Genomic DNA, 21,200 nt, shown 5'->3' with positions numbered 1-21,200 from the left:
CGGAACCTTGTAGCCGCGGTGGAAGGTCGCACGTCGACTGAGGAGCACCGACCACCAGGAGGCAGAAGGAAGACGTCGCGGTGGTGGTCGAGAAGTGGTGGAGGGACCGTGAACGAAATGGTACAAGAGCAAGAGGAAATTCCGACGAAAGAAAAAGAGACGCTTCGGGAAGATTCTCCCGTGGTCGACGTCACCGTGCAACAGAATGAAAGTACGTCGTTGAATTTTAATAAGTTCAATTTCGTGAAACGACGCGATAGAAAAACTTTCGTTACCGTTGCACCGGCCGCGTCAACCCACCTGAAAAAATTCCACCTCCGTGACGACAAAGTAGTACCTACGGCTTGTTACTCGTACACGGTAACTTCCGGTTTAATTATTTCAACAAGCGAACGGTGCAAGTACTATATGTTCGAATGCACCGCGTAGAAATTTGAAGAAACATCGATCTTCAAATTGTGTAAAAAGTGGAATTTGTAGGTTACGGTTCAACTGTTCCCCAAAGTACCGGGGATAGAAGAATGGTTCGATTTGAAGGAGGATGTATATGTAATATTAAACACGAACGTATCGTGAGATTTTATTGTATTGACGAAGTTTTTATATTATCGTTATTTTTCCAGGGAAATGTTTTCATTACGCCCGAAAAACACTTTTGATTGTTTCATTGTAATTATCGAGGATCGATGAAGCTGCACTCGTTTTACGCCGATTAAATCATTCGTGGAACATCTGACAAACGATCGATCGAAGCTTCGTTTGAAACTGGACTACCAAACCAGTCGACCTGTTTTGTATTCCTTTTTAAAATCACTCGATTATTAACGATGTTTTTCTCGAAATATTCGGTGACCCGACGGTTATTGAAGTAGAGAACTAATTGTATTCGTAAATTAACTTGCACTCCTCTTCTTAATTTTAGGAATAGAAATTACGTGGTAAAAACGGATCGAAATCGAAATTTCTGTAAATAATAGGCTAATAAAAATTTATTTTCCTCTTCGAATCAAATTTTTATACGACTCGTATCCTCGATAGTTTGAGAATCGATTCAACCGTTTTTTCGGTTAGCCGTGGATAAAGTGTACAAACGTTCATTAAATACTTTCCTGTACATGCACTGTGCAAACACTTTCCTGTAGATACATATATATTTTACGACCTCTTCTACTTTACCGATCTCCCTCTGTAGAGAGTCGCAGATTTTAAAAATTATCCTCGAAAGATGGCTTTATCGGTTGCTTCGTCGGACTCAGGAAACGAATCTCACCGTTTCTGGATGTCCATATGTACAATGTCGTCGGCATTATTCGCGACCAGATGATTCTAATTTCTTCCCGTTAAAGATGTACGAACAGGGACAAACTTTCTAAGGTTTTCTCGGTGTATCGATTAGAGAAAGATTCCTCGGGACGTTGTAGCTGTCGATAGAATGAGGAAGGAAAGGTGCCGGGTAAGATGCCCCGTCGTTTCTCGGCTACCGATGGTGGAGGTGAGAAAGAAAAGGAGTTGGATCTGACTAATGGACGGCACCGAGTCGACGGAACGGTACGTGGAACAGTTAGACGACGACCCACATTGCGGGGAGTCGCTCAGGGCCGGCCAACGTGCCAGTTTCCTCGACCTTACCCTCCGTTAACCACGATAGACGTTCTAGGATCACGCTGAAATCGTTTAATCATCGAATCTCCCTTCTTTATTTCCACGCTCTTCGAACCGCCCAGACCTTATCCGAATGTAACAATTTGCCTTAGTTTTGCTTTCTCCTCGCGTTCCCCCCTCCCCTTGCACTTAAAGATGTTCGTATGTTCCTGTATTCCTCTTCTCCGAATTGCTCGTTCAACTTGGGACGAAAATTTACATTTGGGCACGTATCCACTTGAATCGCTGATTCGAACGCTTTGCGAAAGTGTAACGAGACATTAAGGGAAGAAATTTGAAAAATATTTTTAATGCGATATAACACGTTTCTGTTAAATTTTCAAACATTATTTCTACTTTGAAGTCATTTTTTCTCGTCGTTTCTTAAATTGTTTGCATTGTTCGAATACACGTCGATCGAATTTCAATTTGTTGGAAACAGTACATTTGTCGCGTGGCTATGGAGAAAAAATTCGATTTATTGGACGTTAACACATATATTATACGCGTACATATACTGCGTAAGTTATAGCGTATAAAATAAATGCACTCATTATTATATTGTATAAATACTATTGACCGATACAAATTCAGTGAAACAAGATTCTGCGTATAGCAAAAGTGAGATAACAGTAAATTATGAAAACATTTATTTATCTGAAAATATACGCGCCTTTAATTTAAAAATTCGTTCCTTACGATAACAGAAAGAATTACATTATTTAAATATATTTTATTTATAAAACAATATCCTATTAATTATTCTAGTCTTTTTACAACTATTTTTTCTTTCCCTTTTTTACTATAGACGGCGGTGGTGGTAATGGAACTTTTAAAGAGATGATTTTCTTGTCCTCTTTATTGGGTAAAGCACCAATGATTCTGGCAAGGCTTGTTAACTTTTTTACACCCATGCGATGACTAAATATTGTTGCAAATAACTCGATATCGAGTTCAAAATTATAGATTATCAATGCTAAAATCATACAATGTATTACTCCTTTATCTTTTATACTGTTTGGTCTCAACCTGTAAATTATATAGATTTGATTACATAAATTCAGTTTTATGTATCTGTCGTGTTTATATTTATACACATACCTTCCATGAGTGCTCTCAATGCTATACGTATCCATAATATACGAATTTACCTCTTCGGAGTCTGGACAAACTTGAACACCACGTTTTTTAGCATCTTTCATTGGCATATTTAACCATGTTACAACTGCTTGTATATAAATTAATAATGCAGTCTTTTTAATATTATCTGGATCAGTCCATAAATATTTCAATGTTCGGCTAAAAAACTTTGTTTTCCTACACGTATAGCAAAAAAGTAATTAAAACCAGCAACTACCAGCAGTATTTTGAAAGAAACCAATAATTATCAGAAACATACCCCTCTAAACTACTGGAATCTTCGTTCAAAATTTCTGAAACTTTCTTGTACAAAGTTTCCAATTTATCTTGTGGTATAATATCATATATGTTATATACATTTTTTACATTAATAGCATCTCTATTACACTCTGGTAATGCTGTATTCATAATGAATTCATTGTCCGGTAACTGCATTGATAAATCTGTTCTATCGATTTCAACATCTGCAAGGAGAAGAATTTCAAGTCTATTAAGATCGACTCGACTTACAATTTAGAAACTTGGACCAAATTTGAAAAATTATTTTACTTGATACAGTTTGTTCTAGTTGCTCCTTAACAGAATCTACGTTAATTCTCAGCTTCTCTCTCTGTTCCGTTCTACGTCTTACTTTCTTCGAACCAAACTGTTTGTTCAATATGGCAATCTTATCATCCTCCATGGTTTTGTTGTCCTCTATTGCAGGTTTATCTAAAACTGGACTAACTTGCCAACGTTCAACTTGAACAAGCCTAACTCTTCCCGTTTCTCGATTGTGAAGTACAAGCATAGTGCGCATCAAATCTTGGCTCGTGTCAGGTTTATAACCTCTGTAAACAATCTGTCCATTTGACAGAGCCAAGCATGATTTCTTTTTTTTCTTGTCGTAAAACAGGCCACATGACATCTTCTTCGCTTCCGCATCCTTGAGTTCACCATTTTGAAAATTAACTGTAAAATAATCATTGATAAAACATTTGAAAATGTAAATTACGCAAGGCACAGTATTAACGAATTCACGACTTCGTTCCTTTACAATTCGTTTCACAGAGACAATTGACAGCCACGATAAACAAATTCATTTCGAATCGTTTGAAAATGATATATTTTTATAATTTTAATACATTATTTTGTTAATAAATGTACAGAACACGAGTCGGCTTAAACGTTGTTTCTTAATAAATGTATGTTTAATACCAATGATCGGTTGAACTTTTGATGGCTCTGTAATTACTTCTTCGATAACTGCTTCGATTGGTCGTTTCATTTTTCACAAAAACTGTTATTGTTTCACTTTTCAATTTAATGTATGAAATTCGTTCTCTCCAAATTTTAAAACACTCATGAAAACATTCAAGCACTTCCGGAAGTTCACCCGTTCTCAATTGCCTTAACGGAAGTGAAATCAATTTGATTGAATTTCTAAACGATCTCGGGCAAAATCGTAAATTGATTTTGGAACATGATACTCATTCTCTTTCTAGTATCATTTATTTCACATTTTATCAATGATATCTTGTAATTGAAAGATAACATTCTACTTAGTTTAGGTGAACAAATAACATTTTTCTTTCGTTGATGATTAAATTCAAAGTTTATCCAAAAGTCTTGGTTCATGGCAAATGCTAAATGAGAGGAAAGTCACCATCTGTTCTTAGTCCCAATTTTCTACTTCCCTTTCACTTTCACAGTAGCAAGTATTGAATAAAAATTACAGAATTTGATACATGAAAAAGAGAACTATTCGCTACAAACTTGGACATTTTACCGTTGAAGGCGCTACGAATATTGCTAATAGTTTTAAAAGTAGTTTAATCCATTCACCACTAGATGGCTATATCACTTCGTTAATTACTTTCATTGTAAATAAGAAGGTAACCATTGTATTCACATCTTTGATGTTAAGTTCTTCCAAAAATTGTTATGTTGAATATGGTTCATGGCATAGCTTAAATAACATTATTTAGCATTTTAACCACACAACACTAAAAGTGTTTGTAATGATTCCAGCATCACTTGTTACGCTCCTGAGTGTAGTATCTGTATGAACTTTCGAGAAGTATAGTGTACGCCATTTTGTATCAAATTTTCAAGTGGTTGGATATTTGATATTTCTCAGAAACGAGAATGGCTAGTGAAGAAATGTCTACCCCCGCGGATAATAATGAAGTAAACGTTACAATTAAATATCGCGAACAAAAACTAGAAATCCAGAAGTGTCCAAATATCAGATAAAAATTTCGGATTTTTACAGATGCCAGTTCCAAAAATAAGGTACGACTGGTATCAAACGGAGACTCATGTCATAGTTACAATTCTTACAAAGAATGCGCAAAATGTTAAAGTTGTTTGTGAGAAACACACGGTAAAACTGTTTTTATTGTGGAATATATTGTAGTAAAGTTTCATTCATTGATCACCTTTATTTGCTTTCAGTTAAGCGTATCTGCCTTGTTACCATCAGGAAACGATTACAGTCTGGAATTAGATTTAGCTCATCCTGTAGTATCAGATCAATGTTCACATAAAGTAGTTCCATCTAAAATAGAAATCAAGTTGAAAAAACAAGATGGATTTAGATGGAATGCCTTAGAAGGAAATCCAGTTGTACAAGATACACCACAACCTATACCTCAAGGTAAACTACATTGTCTATAATGTTTCTTGTAAATTGTATATTGAAACAAAAATGTCTTTAAGAAATTCTGCAAGCTGAAAATTATCCACCAAAATATCCTACTTCATCTAAGAAATCACGCGATTGGAATAAAGTGGAAAAAGAGCTTGAGAAGCAAGAAGCGGAAGAACTAGATGGTGATGCTGCTCTGGATGCTATGTTACAACAAATATATCATTCTGGCTCAGATGAAGTCAGACGTGCAATGAATAAATCTTTTGCAAGTATCTCAGCATTAAGTAGATTCAATAAAACGTAATTTCAGGAGTGTTAATGTCATATTTTTTTTAAAAATAGCAAGAGTCAGGTGGTACAGTTTTAAGTACCAACTGGTTAGAAGTAGGCAAAGGAAAAGTTGAGAAAAAACCACCAGATGGTATGGAGTGGAAGCCTTGGAATACGTAAACCAATTAACATAATTGATATTTAAATTGCTTACTATTTAAGAATATAATCTCATTTTATTTTAAATAAAACTGCTTTGTGAAGATTTAAGAAACCACAACGTAACTTATAACATCTTCTATACTGCAGATATTCCATATATCACGAAGTTAATTAGTTAAATAATTATTCCTTCCTAAGAATCATGTATTTATCCAGTTTATTAAATACATAAACGTATTTCCCTAATGGATTGTAATCTTTGTACCGTATACAAAGTATAAAACAATCATATGCAATAAATGCAGCTAAACACTCGGTATAACTTTTTTAGTTAGTAATTTAATATATTGTTTTAATTTTAATATAATAGTTTTTACATGTAATATAATAGCAATAATTATTTTTTTTTAGAAAATATATTCTCTAGTCTAGTACTGAAATAAAATAGTTTAAATATAATAGTACAAAAACTATACAGCTAATTGATAGGGATTATTCTATTTACCACTCATTATTGTATCCCTGTTAATTATTTCATTATTTTTATCCTGCCAATGCTCTATATATGTATATACTAACAATGCATAAGCCTAAGATAATGTACCCTTGCTGTAATTTTTTTGTAACATTTGTATCTAATTCGTGATTGACTAGATTTATATCTTGTTTAATGTTATTATCTGTTTTATTATCCAATTTTTTATAAACCTCAGAAAACCCTATATTTATATATTTTTCTAAAGAATGAAAAGTACTTTGAAGCGCAGTTTCATTACTTTTTTGTGCCTCGGCTATAACCATTCGCATATTTGCTATTCTCCGATTATTATATATCATTGAACCAACTAATGATATAATTGCTAATATGGAAGAGGCAAGAATAGATAAATACTTATACTTCTGCCCGTTCATTGTTTGACTATCATGATATTCTTTTATAGCAGTTGCTAATTGTGTAAAGTGATCCTTTTCTTCTGTTTCTAATAAATTAAGTTGTGATATAATTTTTGCTTGATCTTGCAGATATTTGTTTTCTCTTATAGTTAGTTGCACATATTTTGGATCATCTCGTTTAGTCTGAATCAATTCTGAATATACTTCTTTTAATTTATCATTTATTGTCGTTGCTTGACGATTAAGGGCTCTTCTGTCATCTTGACATTTAAATAATTTGTCTTGTGCTGATATTACTTGATGCTTAGCCAGCTCAACTGCATCCAGGCCTGTTAATTGTTGATACCATTGCATCCATTTCACAACTTTGTTTGGCAATGGACTTGGTTGTAGTCGTGCTGCATTTAAATTTTGAATTAATGTTATATCACTGTTAATTTGCTGAAATAAATAAAACAAATTTAATGTAATACACGATAGAGTTATAGCAAACAGTTATTACAAATTGTACGTACTACACTTTTTAAAATTAAATATTATATGTGCATATTTGTACATTAAAGACTATGAAACAGTATAATACCTTTGCAACAGCATAATACTTTGAAGCAACAACATTTTGCATATTACTTAATTTTTCTTGTGCTTTTTCAGTAGTATTACTGATTTTTATAGTTGCATTATTTAACAACCAGTGTTTATTCACATTGCTAACTATAACCCTTATTAGCGACCGAAATTTTTCTGCCATTATATATACATATAATTAAACAATATTTAAATTATATGAAAACGAACGATATCAAAATCAGTGATTTTATTCATATATTACAATATATAGAACATCTGCAGTTGTTAAGAGCTATTATTGATAAAAATAAAACACGAAGAAAAAATTATGAATAGATACAACTGTTTGGAACTTTTCATTTTTCATAAATATGTATGTATATCAACCAAAAGCCGAATATAATAAACTTCAAATATATATACATCTAAACATTTTTTATGAATATTGGAAAAAATCTTATTTTCAATTTTTATTACAAAACATTGTTCGAAACTGATTAAAGGTACCTATATTTTCGACGGTTGCTTGTGGTTACTACTTGTAAGGTTTATTCAGGTTTGGTTAGGAACTTCAATTGGTGGTTATGTTATTGCGATCTGGAGCGCCAAGTAAAGCACATGACAGTTCACTATTAAGTATTATGTAGTCTTATTTACATAACAATGTAAATGTATACATGTTAAATGTATAATACAATTGTTCAATATGTCATTAATTTAATATTTCACTGTGAAAAATAATACAATTATTTATAATTTATTATTTAATGTTAACTTTTTTTTAACAACCTTAAATAGTATATTTTTCAATTTTTACATTGGCATTCGTTAATCAAATTTGCACAATGAAAAGAGTTTTACGTAAAACATCTCAGACAAACCAGATAATTGAAATAAGCAGTTCTGAAAATGAATATGAAAATCCTTCAAGTGATGACAGTTATGTTCCTGAAGAAAAAGTAGCTAAAACAGATCAAAGCAAGAAAAAAAAAATAATTGCAAACAATGATACAAATACAAGTAGTAAAAAGAGAAAAGCTAATACACTTCTATTACCTGAAAAGAAGAAACAGAAAGTGACAAAATTTGAAACTAAAACTGTAAAAACAGAGACTGTTGTTACAGATGTTGAAAAATCAATAGATTTACAGAAAAAAGTACCAAAAGGAAAAAAAGAAAAGGTTCAAAGTTCTGCTGAAACAAAATTTAAAGGCACACTAAAAGACGTAAATCAATTACATTTTAATGCTGTGGAATGCAAAGAGTGGACTGATGTAGATTATGTAAGTGAAGTTAATAACATTGAAAAGCATATAGCACAAAATGTGATAAAGCTTTTCAAAGAAGACAATACAATTCCATTTATTGCAAGATATAGAAAAAACATGACTGGTGGTATGGAAGCAGATAAATTGCGCGCATTGAGTGAAAGTTTTGATCAGGCTAAGGCAATTAAACATCGAGCTGCTTCTGTATTAAAAAGTATTGATAAATTAGGACAATGGACACCTAATATATATACTGCTATAACATCTACTAAATGCTTAGAAGACATAGAACACATATATTCCTTTTTCAAGCCTGCATCTAAGCGATCCTTAGCAGAAAGAGCAAGAGAAGCAGGTTTAGGATCTGTAAGTAATGCTGTATTACAGAGTCAGACATTACCTCACTTGTCATCTCTTATTAATCCTGAAAAAGATGGTTTGAAATCTGAGAAAGAGATTAAAGAAGGTATTGTATACATAATAGCAGATATAATAAATAAGGATAAAACAATATTTGATAGGATTAAGGAACTTCAAAGTGAATCTATCATAAACATACAGACTACAGAAAGTAAGTCCAAGAAATCTTCTGACAGTAAAGAAAAAGATATTAACAGGAAATATGAGATGTATTATGATTTTAATGCAACCAATAGGAGTATTAGACCTCATCAAATATTAGCTATTAATAGAGGAGAGGCACAAAAGATTCTTAAGGTAAAAATTATCTTGCCTGACTTTCTTGAAAAAGCATTTAAAACACATTGTTATAAACTATATAAAGAAGCTATGACATCTTCTAAATTCCATGTTATGTTAATGAATGATAGTATTGATTATGCTTACACAAAATTTATTAAACCTTTAATAGTTCGTCGTGTTCGAAATGAATTGAAACAAAAAGCAGAGACAGCATCCATTGAAGTTTTTGTAACTAATGTCAAACAATTGCTTCTAACTCCGCCTGTGCGAGGGAAAATTATACTTGGCATAGATCCAGGATTTTCTCATGGCTGTAAACTTGCAGTAATTTCTGAACATGGAGATGTACTTGAAACAAGTGTAATATATCCTCACAAGAAAATGGAGCAGTCTTATGAAAAATCTGCTAATGTTTTAATAAATTTAGTAAACAAGCATAGATGTACAATTTTCGCATTAGGCAATGCTACTGCCTGCAGAGAAACTGAAGCATTTTTAAACAAATTGATAAAGTCCAAATCATTTGGTTCAATAGATATTTCATACACAATAGTCGACGAGGCAGGAGCATCGATTTATAGTTGTAGTACAAAAGCAAAATCTGAGTTCCCAGATCTTGACACCAATGTAATTTCTGCAGTTTCGATAGCAAGACGTCTACAAGATCCACTTGCTGAATTAGTAAAACTAGATCCAAAGCATTTAGGTGTAGGAATGTATCAACATGATCTGCCACAGAAAGAATTAATTGCAGCATTAGATGAAGCGAGTATAAAATTCTATAGATTTATTATTACTAAAATAATTAAGGGAATTAAATAATAATAAAAATGATTGCAGGTAATCTCTGAGGTTGTGAGTTTTGTGGGGGTGGATGTGAACACTGCATCTCAATATCTTCTAAAAAGAGTTGCTGGTTTAAATGCATCTAGGGCAAACAGTATCATAGAATGGAGAATTAAATTTGGGGCATTTAAGAATAGGCAACAGTTATTGGACGTGAAAGGCATTGGAAATAAAACGTTTGAACAGTGTGCTGGGTTTATCAGAATATTGCCAGAAACTTCAGTAACTGATAATTCAGTAAAAACTGAAGGTGCTAAAAATCCCAAGTATATTCCTAATTTATTGGATCAAACTTGGATCCATCCTGAGTCATATAACGTAGCTGAACAATTGTTGAAGTATTGCAATTGTAACTTAGAAGATCTTGGAACTACTGTATTCATTGAAAAAATAAAATCATATACTAATGAAGGATATGCCGCTTTAGCAGTAAAGTTTGGTACAGACGATACAACAATTGAAATAATAGTTAAGGGTTTATCTATGAAAAAAGACGAAGATATAAGATTAAAGACCAATTATCCATTGTTCAGAAAGAGTATGCTCAGCATTAAAGATATAAGTACTGGAACAATGTTAACTGGCGTGGTACGAAATATTACACATTTTGGAGCATTCGTGGATGTAGGAGTTGGGAGAGATGGACTCATACCAACTAAATGGATGAAAAATAATACAGTTTCAGTAGGTCAACATGTTGAAGTGAAAGTACATTCAGTGGATCTCAACCGTAACAGAATTAGCTTAGAATTAATTAATGTTTTATAATTTGTTTAAAAATATTATATAATATGTACACGTTTTTCGAAAATAAATTTTATTTTTATACATAAGCTTTTTTGTCTTTTGGAAGATGAAGGGGGATCAGATATATTATAGAGAATGGATCATCCAATGTACATCTATAATTTACTGTTTCCCCTCATAGAATAAGGATCCCTCGTGAACTCTATGAATAAACATAAGTGCAGGACGTATTACACGTTGGACTAGCATTTGCATATTTCACGCGCTGCTTGAGTCAAGTTAACGACTAACAATAAATTGTCCCTCATCACCACCGCGCATTGATCTGGAATTAATCATTTTGCCTAATAATGTGTGTAAATTTCCATGTACTAGGTTGTTCAATAAGTTTTGTCGTTCGATAAGAAAAACACGATTTCATGATTTGAAATACATTTTATTATTAATATACTCTCCCTGAACTTCAATACATTTGTTTCATTCATGTTCTAATTTATGGATTCCATCCCTGAAATGGGAATCTGAAAGGCTATTGAAATATGCATCCACAATTCCTATTACCTCTTCGTTTGATGAAAATCATTTCCCAAACATGAATTTTTTGAGATGTGAGAACAGCCAGAAGTCAGAGGGAGCTAAATCTGGCATATAAGGTAAATATTGCAACAATTCATACTTTAATCCACTGATTTTCGCGATGGTTTTTTGAGCTGTGTGAGAGGGTATGTTGTCTTGATGAAAAATGATTTTTTTCTTCTGTAAACCAGGTCTTTTCTTACGAATTTTTATATCCAGCTGATCCAAAAGGTTACAATAATAATCTGAGTCTATTGTTTTACCAGTTTGAAGGTAATCCATGAACAAAATCCCTTTTGCATCCCAAAAAACTGATGCTAACACTTTCTTGGCCGATTTCTGGACCCTAACTCACTTCGGAGTCGATGTACCGGATTTACACCACTCCTTAGTCTCTTGTTTTGATTCAAGATCATGGTGGTAGATCCGTCTCATCCATAGAGATGAAACAACACATAAAATCCTTTTTATTCTTTCTAAAATGTTGCAAATGTTGCTGAGAAAGTCGCATTTGAATCTGTTTTGTTGATGCACGTTTTGGACACCCTTCACGTTAATCGTCTTGAAGACTTGCACGATCACGTTTAAATTCAGCAGCCCATTTTTCTACTGTTCTAATTGAAAGTGAAGAGTCCTTATACACTTTTAACAATCGTTCATGAATTTGTTTTGGTGCTAAACCTTCCAAAACTAAAAATTTTATCACTGCTCGATATTCAATTTCTTCCATTGTAAAAAAAATACTACACACTTCAACTTTGAACAACTATAAATATACGAATGAATCGACAGATCTACATGAAACTTCACACATGTTCATCAAACAATAGTACCATCTTTAGAAAAATAAAACGACGAACCTAATAGCGCCATTTCTTATTGAACGACAAAACTTATCGAGCAACCTAGTATATTTGTCATTTTAATCAAATCATCTGGAAATACATGTCCCTACTTCGCATATGATAATTATCGTTTGGTATATTGCATTGTAGATTCATTTCCTTCAAAAAGAAACATCAAAACTTAAAGCAATATAACATCCCGAGTAAAAATAAAAATAATGATTCCAGCGTACGAGTTTGACTCGTTACAATCATTAAAATTTGCAAGTGCGACGGAGCTCCCTACTTTCCTGAATAGATGTCGCCAATTATACTTGTATGATTATCAGTCCGATTTCAAGTATACACATGTCGTAAGCCTCAATTTCCACTTAATATTCTCACTTATGTATTTGAGCTGTGAACCGTACCATTTAGGGGACGGTTCGCTGAGTGGAATAGATGGTGCAAATGGAAGTGTCGCGACTATACGACGCCGGTTATTAAGATTTTATTATTCCTATGTATTATTGCAGTAACTTGATGGCAAGTTTTTTTTCAAAATATTCAACATTTATTTAATGCATTTTTAAAAACTGTCTTCACTATTGTTGACTGTATAAAATTTTTTGTTATGTAACATCTAGAAAATATTTTAAATCGATAGCAATGATTTCTTCTGGTAAAAACGGAACACAATGGAATCGATTTTATCGACTTGACGAATTTGAATGTATTTATATAGATCTGTTGTATCGAGTAAAATTGTGGCGCTGCAAACGGTAACCGTGTTCCTTTCACGACGGTTTGGAAAATTTCGAGCGCGAAAATATTTAGCGAAACACGTAGATCGAGTTGTAAATTTCGAATACGGTCGCAGTCACAGTAAATGGAACGACCATCGGAAAAGATGCAGAATCTATTCGGTAAGCTGGAAAGTTCTAAAGACGAATTCTGGTCACGTTCTACCATGTTTCTCCCCGAGGAACAGGAGTTCGAGGTTGTGCGAGGGTCAGATGTTACTCCCTCTGGATGTTGCAGCAAAAAATGACGATCGATTCCTTTCAAATTATGAATGCTTTGGTCGTTGTGTGATAATGTATGTTTAAATTTGTAATTTATTTTATACTTCATACACAACGAATACATATAGAATACATTTGATTATGCGATTCTTGCTTCTCGAGAGTCTTTCCGCCATTAATAATGTAACATTTTCGCTGTGAAACATATAATTGATTTATTTATATATTTTCGACGTAATTCTGATATTTCGATGTGCAAAGTTTAACACATATTTTACGAATGTATACGGATACAAGTACGCTATAACAACTCAAAGTCGCTAATTTACAAAAGTATTATTTTGATATATTGTTTGCAATATTAATTAAATAGATACTATCTATAATTTGTATCATAGTAGAAACCACGTGACTGTGGTAGGACCGTGTTGACCATAATGCATGTAAATACAATAGAATTTCATCCGATCTACGACACATGTTTGGCTAGTGCGTCGTGTCGACGTAATGGACCAATCAAATTTTGGTTACGTGATAGGCTTGTTTACATCCGACTTTATCATCTCGCGAAACATACTATAGTATCTGGATGCGACAGTCACTGGTTGAAACTAACCCTTGCGTCGTCTTTTTACAGGCGACGAGACTGCACCGTTTCTCCTTTTTCCCTGTCTGGGATCTCCCGTCAGGCTTTCCGCGACTCGTCAGACAATGGCTCGCCTGCAGCACTCGTTGCAATATGCTGGACTCACCTTACGGCCTGTGCGGATCCACCACGGCGTGTCTCGGAACACTTTTACTGAAAGCGGTAAAAGTTACGCGTGGCCTTGGGGTCCGATACGGTGAGTCGTGTCTATACTAACAATATCGTCTATACTAAGCGTAACGTTGACGAATCGTTTCGTCTTTAGCCGGTTGCACGAAACAAAAGGACTCGTCAACAACACAGTCAAGGCGGGATCCGTGGAAAACGTGTTTCGAGATAAAATAAAAATCCTAGAAATCTCTTGGTTGCCCACGAGGGAACACGCGCAGTCGGTATTAGCGCGCCGTGTTTGCCTCGCGCGGCCCTTAAATATTTAACAAATTCAATCTTCCCACCCCGGTCGCGGCCGTCGGGACTTCTTGGCAAAACGCCACCGTGTGTATTACTTTCTCGCGTGCGCGCCGATCCCGACTCGCTTGTTGCGATAATGCATCTGTAATTTCCCGCGGCTATATTTAGTACCTGTTTTAGCACGTGTTAGCGACCCTCTTCTATGAGGGATCGTGGATATTCCATTTGGAATGTAGTAGCTTTTATACTGAACACGTCGCATCGTTGCGACTTTCGTTACTTCCCGAGAGACTGGCGCGTAGCTGTCGCGAGTGGGTTCGACGATACGCGAGAAACAATGGTCAGTTAAGATTCTTCGATACGTACGAGTACTTAACCTTAATTTCATTTCGAATTAAACGAGATAAAGTTTTAAAAAATTTTTCCTTAGTTGCACAATTTTGTTCAGGTTTACGCGAATTTCTGTAACTGCCTTAAGACCTTTCAACGACAGTGTATGTATGCGTAATACTTTACGCGATGATCTTTCTCGAGAGACTTTTCATCGCGTATTTACAATTTGTTTAAATCATCTGGGAAAAAAGTTATCTGCGAAATCCGAGTGAAGATTGCATTTAATACTTAAGTCAAAAAGGTTCCTTCAGGAAAATTCACATTTTCCGTAAATACCGAGGTTATATCTATGGGCTCAAAATGTAATTTTCTACGATACATTTAAGAACCATCGAAATCGATAAAACGGTCCGTTTTCTAAATAATTACTTTTTCATTTACTAGATAAGAATTTTATTTCATCTCCGCTTTAGGATAGGCTCATTTAGCGCGATGGATATAAGCCCATCTCCTTTCATCGTTAAAGGTTGTTTCGGATCGGTGTAGCACGTTCGTTGCGAACGAAACAAAATCACGGTTATAAATTCTCAACGATGGAATAGATTCTAAACGCGTTTCGACGTTGCGCCGTGGCAGTTGATGTCGAAAGAACACTGAAAGGTCGCGAGGTTTTAATTCGTCAATAGCAAGTCGCGGAAGGAAACGCGCAGGGTGGGGAGGGGTTAGCGACGCGTCGCTCGAACGGAGTTCCCTTGTGTGCGTCGAACAATGGATACGAAGCTGAAAACGTTCCGTGGAAACGAACACTCGAGCGGAGAGCGCGCGCGATACGCTTACGTAGTATAGTCAGCTCGAGATCGCGTACGTACACGGCGAACACGTGGCCCAGCTGCGAGAACGCACAGCGCTCGTCGAGCTTTATTTCGTTATTGTATTCCAACGTCGGGCGGGATGATTTTCCGAAAACAGAGGATTTCGTTCCGCACCGTGTTGAAAGTTTTAGCAAGCAATCTGCCGGGTTCCGCGCTTTCTATCGGGAACTTCTGAGCTCGTTTCATTTCACGTTCGTCTGTTGTCTCTCGATTCTTGGATAAATTTTACACGAGACGCGCGAGTCCGTGCATCAAGTGGGTCGCGTTCACCCGGCTTTGGCAACGCTGTTTTCCCTTTTCCCGTTTCCACGTCTCCTCGTTTCTCCTTCGCCAAACGCGCGACACAGCGCTTTCGTCGAATGTAATTTTCAACCGTGTTTGCGTATGTAACAATACGGTTGTGTTCCGCTCGTTTACGTTTTTCACACGAGTACTTTTATCGTAGATATTTTATATTCATTTTGTGCACGCGTTGTTGCGAAAATGATAGAAAGTTACGATTTAAATAAAATGTGTACCACGAGCGGGAAATGAACGGGACATACGTTATTGTCCCAAGCGTGACTTATAAAATGAACGTGAATACGTTGTTTAATAATTATTAGCACACGGAATCAATTGATTTTCTGATGAAAGGTTTAACGCGCGTAATGTTTCACCGATCGAGTTACAGTTTCTAATATTAATTTGCACACCGATCAGTATCAAATAGATAGTACAAGATAATTTATCTCAAAGGGTAAATAGCAGTTTCGGTAATTTTTCTCCACGTATATCTTCGTCCGTTTTTTGTTCTTCGGGTCGAGCGAACGCGGCTACGTAGATATTTCATCGTTAAGGTTCGCGAGAGGCTTGATCCGATGAAACACCCTTGCCTTTGATTTAGGAAACTTGTTCAAACGGTCGAGCCAGGTTTGACTGAACGACGGAGGAAACTTTCCTAGTGAAATACTGTCGGAGCTCCGCGTCGAGTTATTCGGTGGTGGCGCGAAATGCTTGCGGAGAATTTAGTTACCGAGTTGAAACCAACGCTGAGACAGATATGGACAAAATTTTGATCCAGATAAAAGTCTCGTACAACGAATAGAAAATATATACAGATTTTCACCGAGCTGAAACCAAAGTTGAGTACGGGCATAATTTTCATCCAGAAAATGTCTCTTATAACAAATATTACCGTCCAATCGAATAAGCGTCACGAATAAATCGCTCTACGTTGACTTTATTCGTCAATATCGATTGAAATCAAATTTTTCACATCTCCGGACAAGATTACTCGTTGAATTTTTCCTGTATTCGAACATTCGAGGACTTTGGTGATTCATATATACGTCGCGCACAATTCGATCGATCCACGTTTCGGTCACGAGGGTGTGTTCTTTAGGAAACTACCACCTCAAATGGTACCAAACACACTCGATTTATTCTTTCACGTAGATTCAACCGTTTGGGTTCTACCACCAGTTCTACCAACACTATATAAATCTATAAATCGAATACAATGTAAAACTATCGTAACACTGGAACTACCAATGGCGAACCTATTACTATTGGGTCACTCGGAAAGTCATTTTGTTTTTCAAAATGGAGAATCTATAATTTAATAAAATGTTTATACACTCTAAAAAAATGGTATTTCATCATTTTCACCAAAAAAAAGAAACGAAATGACTTTCCGAATAACCCAATATTTGCATCAGATTACATACAAATTTTCGAGGTTAGGGCAAATTAATTTACGAGTTATCGTTAGTTATCCATTTTGACGATATCCAAATGAATATTGTAAGCAAAGATTATCGAGTAATTTTGAAAAGAAGTTCGAAACAAGTCAAATTCACCCCTTTGGTAGTTCCAGTGTTAAACTACCCTCGTGTTTTAATATCTAAGCGCAATCCATCCGGGTCGAGCTCGCGCGGCTCATCGGTGGAACCCATACCTCTGTCCTCGAGTTGTCTACGCGCGGTTGGTCCCTGTCTACTTTCGGTCCATCCGGTGAAATTAAATCTCGAGTCATTCGAACTAGCCGTGTTCACGCGTCGAAATTCGTTCATATCGCTGACGATAAAATTTCCTTGTGGACAATATCCAAACGAATATTGTAAGCAAAGGCATTGTTGATAATCGAGTAATTTTGAAAAGAAGTTCGAAACAAGTCAAATTCACCCCTTTGGTAGTTCCAGTGCTAAACTACCCTCGTGTTTTAATATCTAAGCGCAATCCATCCGGATCGAGCTCGCGCGGCTCATCGGTGGAACCCATACCTCTGTCCTCGAGTTGTCTGCGCGCGGTTGGTCCCTGTCTACTTTCGGTCCATCCGGTGAAATTGAATCTCGAGTCATTCGAACTAGCCGTGTTCACGCGTCGAAATTCGTTCATATCGCTGACAATAAAATGTCCTTGTGGACAATATCCAAACGAATATTGTAAGCAAAGGCATTGTTGATAATCGAGTAATTTTGAAAAGAAGTTCGAAACAAGTCAAATTCACCCCTTTGGTAGTTCCAGTGCTAAACTACCCTCGTGTTTTAATATCTAAGCGCAATCCATCCGGATCGAGCTCGCGCGGCTCATTGGTGGAACCCATACCTCTGTCCTCGAGTTGTCTGCGCGCGGTTGGTCCCTGTCTACTTTCGGTCCATCCGGTGAAATTGAATCTCGAGTCATTCGAACTAGCCGTGTTCACGCGTCGAAATTCGTTCATATCGCTGATGATAAAATTTCCTTGTGGACAATATCCAAACGAATATTGTAAGCAAAGGCATTGTTGATAATCGAGTAATTTCGAAAAGAAGTTCGAAACAAGTCAAATTCACCCCCTTGGGAAGTTCCAGTGCTAAACTACCCTCGTGTTTTAATATCTAAGCGCAATCCATCCGGATCGAGCTCGCGCGGCTCATCGGTGGAACCCATACCTCTGTCCTCGAGTTGTCTGCGCGCGGTTGGTCCCTGTCTACTTTCGGTCCATCCGGTGAAATTGAATCTCGAGTCATTCGAACTAGCCGTGTTCACGCGTCGAAATTCGTTCATATCGCGGACGATAAAATGTCCTTGCGGAGGGAGGACGAATCATCGGGGGTATTAAGTGCAACCGCAAGCTCTTCGAGCGGAGGAAACAACAGATTGTGTTCCGTGTGTTGCAGCGGGGCCCCGCAATGTCATAACGACAAAATGCAGCCAGATATTACGCGGTGGTGGTTTGGGGGCTGTAGGTGGAGCAGCCCCCAGGTGAAAAGTAGTTTCGGAGCGTCTACTCTTGACAATGGAGCGCATGAAAAGAGAAGGAAAAGCGGGTTGCATGAAAAGCGTAACCGGAAAATAAAGAGAAGATACCGGAGAGAAAAAGAACGGCGCAGGGTTGGGGGAATTCAATGCCAAGGTTCTCTACCGTTGGAGTTAAATCGATATTCGATATTTTCAGCTGACGTTACGATATATACGCGCGGGTATATTTCGTTCGCAATATTATCGCGTTTTCGCGTGCACGACGATGATCTCTGACCTTTTCACATTTTTTTCTCCTTCGATAAATAATTAAAGTGTTGCTACCGGCTTCGAATGCACGAAACCGGCGAGCAATATTAGGAGTGCAAACGAACGGTGAAATATAACGGCAAACATTTAAACGTTTTAATAAGGAAGTGAAAACGATCGATACTTGGACTGTTCTATCAATTGTTAACTTTCTCTGGTATGAGTGTCGGACGCAGTGCCGTCTTTAGCACTGAGATAAAGGGACACTTGGGTACTTGGGTTCTGTAATTTATTGTCGGTTACTTTCGTATTTTGGCGAGAAATAAACGAATGTTGTTGTACAGCAAATTTTTCTTTTTAATACATTTTTTGAACCGTGATATTCTTGTGGTAAATTTAAGTAAGGTATCGTATCGAGATGCGAGAAATATTGTTTTTTAAAGAATGTAGGTGTTTGGAGTGTATCGTGATGGTCGATGCTTTTCAATTGTGTTATTATACAATAGAAATGGCGGGCTTTGAAATTTCTAGGAGGAGCACTGGATACAGGTTTATTAGATTTGTGCATTTAGAGTTAGGGTTCGGTTGTCTTGAATATTTTTATGGTTGTAAAGATGTTGAAAATGTATATATATATATATACGATGACACACTTTTACCGAAAATAAAATGTAGGTGTATCGTTTGGATGAAATAATACCTATATAATGTGCTCCAAAAGGGTCTCGTTTTGTACAGGATTCGTGCTCTAAAAGGTTAGGATCGGGAAAGGTATATTTAATGTACAGGGTGCGTCGCTTAAAATGGGGGAAAAAATGTTTCGGACAGAATATTTTGCTTCGAGGGTGAGGTCACGCGGGACCAATTATTTTGGTTCCGAGTGAAAGCGTCGAAGCTTCAAGGTCACCTTCGATCCCCCTAATAGTTGCTTTTAAGACGGTAGTTCCTTTCCACGTGTCGTTGTTGCTTCTCCAACATTGGTCCCTCGTTGTTAAAGTATTTTCTACTTGGACCTTCTATCGAAAATATCGTCCATTAAAAGACACTCGTTGCTCGATTTAACGTTTGCACAAAAACCATTGAACGGCATTGCAAATACTCCAAAAATGTTAATTTAGGTACGTATCGACCCTCTGCGAAACCTCATCGCCCCCCTCGTCGAGAATGTCACCTGTATTCCAAATTTGAAACACGTAAATTCTTCAATCTTCTCCCCTCGTAAAATCATTTTTCGATCGAACGTTCCATCAACGAAATTATCGTCCGATAATTGTTTTCACGTAACGTCGTTGTTTCACAAATGTCGCAAAACTACAATATTTTGCAACGATCGAAACGCAATTTCTGTTCGCGCGCCATTCATCACGCCGTAGAGGCGAAATAAGTGGACAGCGTGAATTCTTATCTATCCCGTTTCCCTCCCACGGCGCGCGTTATGTTATTTACCTCCCTCGGTATTGGAAGTGCTTTCGCAGATTATAATACTTTACCTTGACAATTCGAGGCGGTCGATGCGCGAAAGCGTCTTCGGTCACGTAGGAACGATTTCCTTCTTATCGGGTATAGCTCCCAGTTTTCTAGATCGTTTCACCTCAACATGCGAGCGAGCTCTCTCTTTTCTATCGAAAATACATTCGGGGTTGGGCATTGTACGTCGCATCGAATATACGTCTGCTCTGGTCGCGTGTATTCCCGATTCCGCCCAACGTCGTCTGATTTATCCGATTGGTCGAAGGGAATCAATTGCGTTCGCGGAACTGTGAATGGCGCCCGCCAGACTTTATTTCGTCGGGGTTCTCAGCGGTGAACGCAGGTCTCGCGACGTCGATGAATTCGAAACGCGATTACTTATCGACTCGATCGTTCTTATCGACTCGATCGGTCTTATCGGCTCGATCCTTTTTATCGACTTGATCGTTCTTATCGACTCGATCCTTCTTATCGACTCGATCGTTCTTATCGACCGAGGAACCCACCGTACCGACCACGACGAAGCCTCCACGAGGATTTTTTAATTGTCGCGACGACCACGTTACGACTTTGCACGCGACTCGGTCGAGCTCAGAGCGGTTTTGTAAGTTCCACGCGGGGATTCCCCGTGCTCTCGGGTTCTACCCTCGTCGCCCGGCCCGCTAAGATTGACTTTTATTGCGACGTATCTCGCGTT

General features: G+C 36.7%; 4 protein-coding genes across 4 annotated transcripts; 2 read left to right on the top strand and 2 right to left on the bottom strand.

The window, feature by feature from the left end:
- Nucleotides 1–2,181: 2,181 nt before the first annotated feature.
- On the bottom strand, nucleotides 2,182–4,554 carry LOC143144363 (uncharacterized). Its single transcript, XM_076306690.1, has 5 exons — nucleotides 3,979–4,554; nucleotides 3,331–3,732; nucleotides 3,041–3,245; nucleotides 2,743–2,958; nucleotides 2,182–2,670 (listed from the first exon to the last, which is right to left on the bottom strand). The coding sequence occupies exons 1-5, from the start codon at nucleotides 4,046–4,048 to the stop codon at nucleotides 2,421–2,423; spliced, it is 1,143 nt and encodes a 380-aa protein (XP_076162805.1). The 5' UTR covers nucleotides 4,049–4,554; the 3' UTR covers nucleotides 2,182–2,420.
- Nucleotides 4,555–4,692: 138 nt separating this feature from the next.
- Nucleotides 4,693–6,190, top strand: Sgt1 (suppressor of G2 allele of skp1). Its single transcript, XM_076306692.1, has 5 exons — nucleotides 4,693–4,950; nucleotides 5,036–5,146; nucleotides 5,218–5,419; nucleotides 5,482–5,678; nucleotides 5,756–6,190. The coding sequence occupies exons 1-5, from the start codon at nucleotides 4,909–4,911 to the stop codon at nucleotides 5,861–5,863; spliced, it is 660 nt and encodes a 219-aa protein (XP_076162807.1). The 5' UTR covers nucleotides 4,693–4,908; the 3' UTR covers nucleotides 5,864–6,190.
- On the bottom strand, nucleotides 5,499–7,840 carry LOC143144364 (uncharacterized). Its single transcript, XM_076306691.1, has 2 exons — nucleotides 7,323–7,840; nucleotides 5,499–7,180 (listed from the first exon to the last, which is right to left on the bottom strand). Exons 1-2 carry the CDS (start codon nucleotides 7,488–7,490, stop codon nucleotides 6,389–6,391), a joined length of 960 nt encoding a protein of 319 aa, XP_076162806.1. The 5' UTR covers nucleotides 7,491–7,840; the 3' UTR covers nucleotides 5,499–6,388.
- Nucleotides 7,652–10,952, top strand: LOC143144362 (S1 RNA-binding domain-containing protein 1). The gene is made up of 2 exons (XM_076306689.1): nucleotides 7,652–10,044; nucleotides 10,120–10,952. Exons 1-2 carry the CDS (start codon nucleotides 8,155–8,157, stop codon nucleotides 10,891–10,893), a joined length of 2,664 nt encoding a protein of 887 aa, XP_076162804.1. The 5' UTR covers nucleotides 7,652–8,154; the 3' UTR covers nucleotides 10,894–10,952.
- Nucleotides 10,953–21,200: the final 10,248 nt, after the last annotated feature.

The sequence above is a fragment of the Ptiloglossa arizonensis genome, chromosome 3 (genome assembly GCF_051014685.1).
Source record: "Ptiloglossa arizonensis isolate GNS036 chromosome 3, iyPtiAriz1_principal, whole genome shotgun sequence".
Lineage (NCBI taxonomy): Eukaryota > Metazoa > Arthropoda > Insecta > Hymenoptera > Colletidae > Ptiloglossa > Ptiloglossa arizonensis.
Note: the sequence above shows the minus strand (reverse complement) of the source record. Positions and strands in the feature narration are given on the sequence as shown.